We start from the raw sequence: 1,679 nt of genomic DNA, 5'->3' as shown, positions 1-1,679 counted from the left end.
CACATCCACACATCTTTTGAACACCTCCAGGGATGGTGACTCCACCACTGCCCTGGGCAGCCTGTTCCAGTGCTTTGCAACCCTTTCAACAAAGAAATACTTCCTAATATCCAATCTAAACCTTCCCTGGTGCAACTTGAAGCCATTTCCTCTCGTCCTGTCAGCCCACAATTTAAACCCAAAACCAAAGCATCCACCTTCCTTTGTGTTCCATCTTGTCTGATGTCTCCCAAGAGTGGATAGAGGGGCAGAGGAGCTGATGTGCTTTGGGCTGTGGCACCTGTAGAGCCCCTGTTGCCCACCTTGTCCCTGGTGCAGGTGACCGAGGTGTGCTTCAGTCCTGACGAGACTCACTGTGCCACGTGCGGGGAGGATGGCAGCGTGAGGGTCTGGGCTCTGAGCAGCACAGAGCTGGTGGTCCAGTTCCAGGTGCTCAACCAGGTAAGTGTTTGTGGTACATCAATCCCTTCCTCTTGGCACAGGGAGGTATCCACTGTGTCATCTCTGGTTCCTTCGCAGAGCTGCCAGTGCCTGGCCTGGAAGCCTCGTCCCATCGGGCTGTGGGGAGCTGAGAGCCAGCACGTGGTGGCAGGATACAGTGATGGCACCATCCGTGTGTTCAGTGTTTCCAGGACAGAAATGGAGCTGAAAATGCACCCCCACAACGCTGCACTGACAGCAATCACCTACTCCACGGACGGTGAGACTGCCCAAGGTCACAGCAGGGACGTGTGGCCTGGTGCTGCCTGGGTTACCCTGACCTCCAGCTGCTCTGTGTCCTGGCCACCTGCCAAAAACCCTGGGGCCAGGGAGAGCCACAGAACTCGTCTCAGTGAGCTTTGGTGGCTCTGCCAGCTGAGCATGTGGTAAATAGGAGGTGGGAGGTGTACTGGCAATGGGGTAACAAAGGGGTTTGGGTGCCACAAACCCTTTTGTGCTCTCCTGCTTATGATCTACCATGGCTCTTCTTCAGTGTGGAGATTTAATGTGTGTCTGAGACACCTCATTTTACCCAGCCCTTGACTGGGATGTTCCCAGCCTTTCACAGTGTTTTGGGACACCAATATCCCATGATCTTGGACCTTTCTCCTCTTGGCTATTCTTCTCAAGGGTCCCATTCTTTTGTCTCCTTTCAGGAGAAATGATCTTATCAGGGGGCAAGGATGGGCTGGTGGCTGTGAGCAGCCCTCGCACTGGAATGACCATCCATGTCGTGGCTGACCACAAAGGCTCCCCCATCACTGTTCTCCAGTGCACCAGGAAGCAGGTGAGACCCCAGGAGCAAGTCCTCCTGTGTCACTGCACAGCTGTGGGAAGCAGCATGGTCAGTGTTTGCTTCCTTGTCCCTTGCTTTTCCTCTCCAGGCCCCCATCCCCTCCAGTAACTTCTGATGAGTTTTTCCAGGGATATATCCAGTGGAGTAAAGCTGCAGGCATTGCAGGTGCAGCCTGTGCCTGCGGGTGGGGGGACCTTTGGTGGCAGCTGTTGACACACAGGTGTGACATGGGCCTGTGCCACAGGCTCTCAGAGAGCAGCACCCCTGAGAGCAGCCCAGGCTGGGAGCTTGCAGCCCCTGTGCCCCCAAAAAAGGCTCCTGGGCAGCCTGGCCTCCTGTACCATTCCTCTGAGGAGCTGGGAGGACTTGTTTGTGCACCAGTGGGATGGTTTTAGCACCTCCT

General features: G+C 55.5%; 1 protein-coding gene across 1 annotated transcript in view; it reads left to right on the top strand.

Moving 5' to 3' along the window:
• Positions 1-1,679, top strand: part of WDR90 (WD repeat domain 90) — a 46,976-nt gene that overhangs the window by 27,075 nt on the left and 18,222 nt on the right. The window contains exons 30-32 of the mRNA XM_017808673.1: positions 244-441; positions 520-700; positions 1,137-1,267. Of these exons, the coding sequence (XP_017664162.1) occupies positions 244-441; positions 520-700; positions 1,137-1,267 (510 nt within the window). The remainder of the gene's footprint in view (positions 1-243; positions 442-519; positions 701-1,136; positions 1,268-1,679) is intronic.

Source organism: Lepidothrix coronata, unplaced genomic scaffold (assembly GCF_001604755.1).
Source record: "Lepidothrix coronata isolate B3197 unplaced genomic scaffold, Lepidothrix_coronata-1.0 Scaffold24, whole genome shotgun sequence".
In the NCBI taxonomy this organism is placed as follows: domain Eukaryota; kingdom Metazoa; phylum Chordata; class Aves; order Passeriformes; family Pipridae; genus Lepidothrix; species Lepidothrix coronata.
Note: the sequence above shows the minus strand (reverse complement) of the source record. Positions and strands in the feature narration are given on the sequence as shown.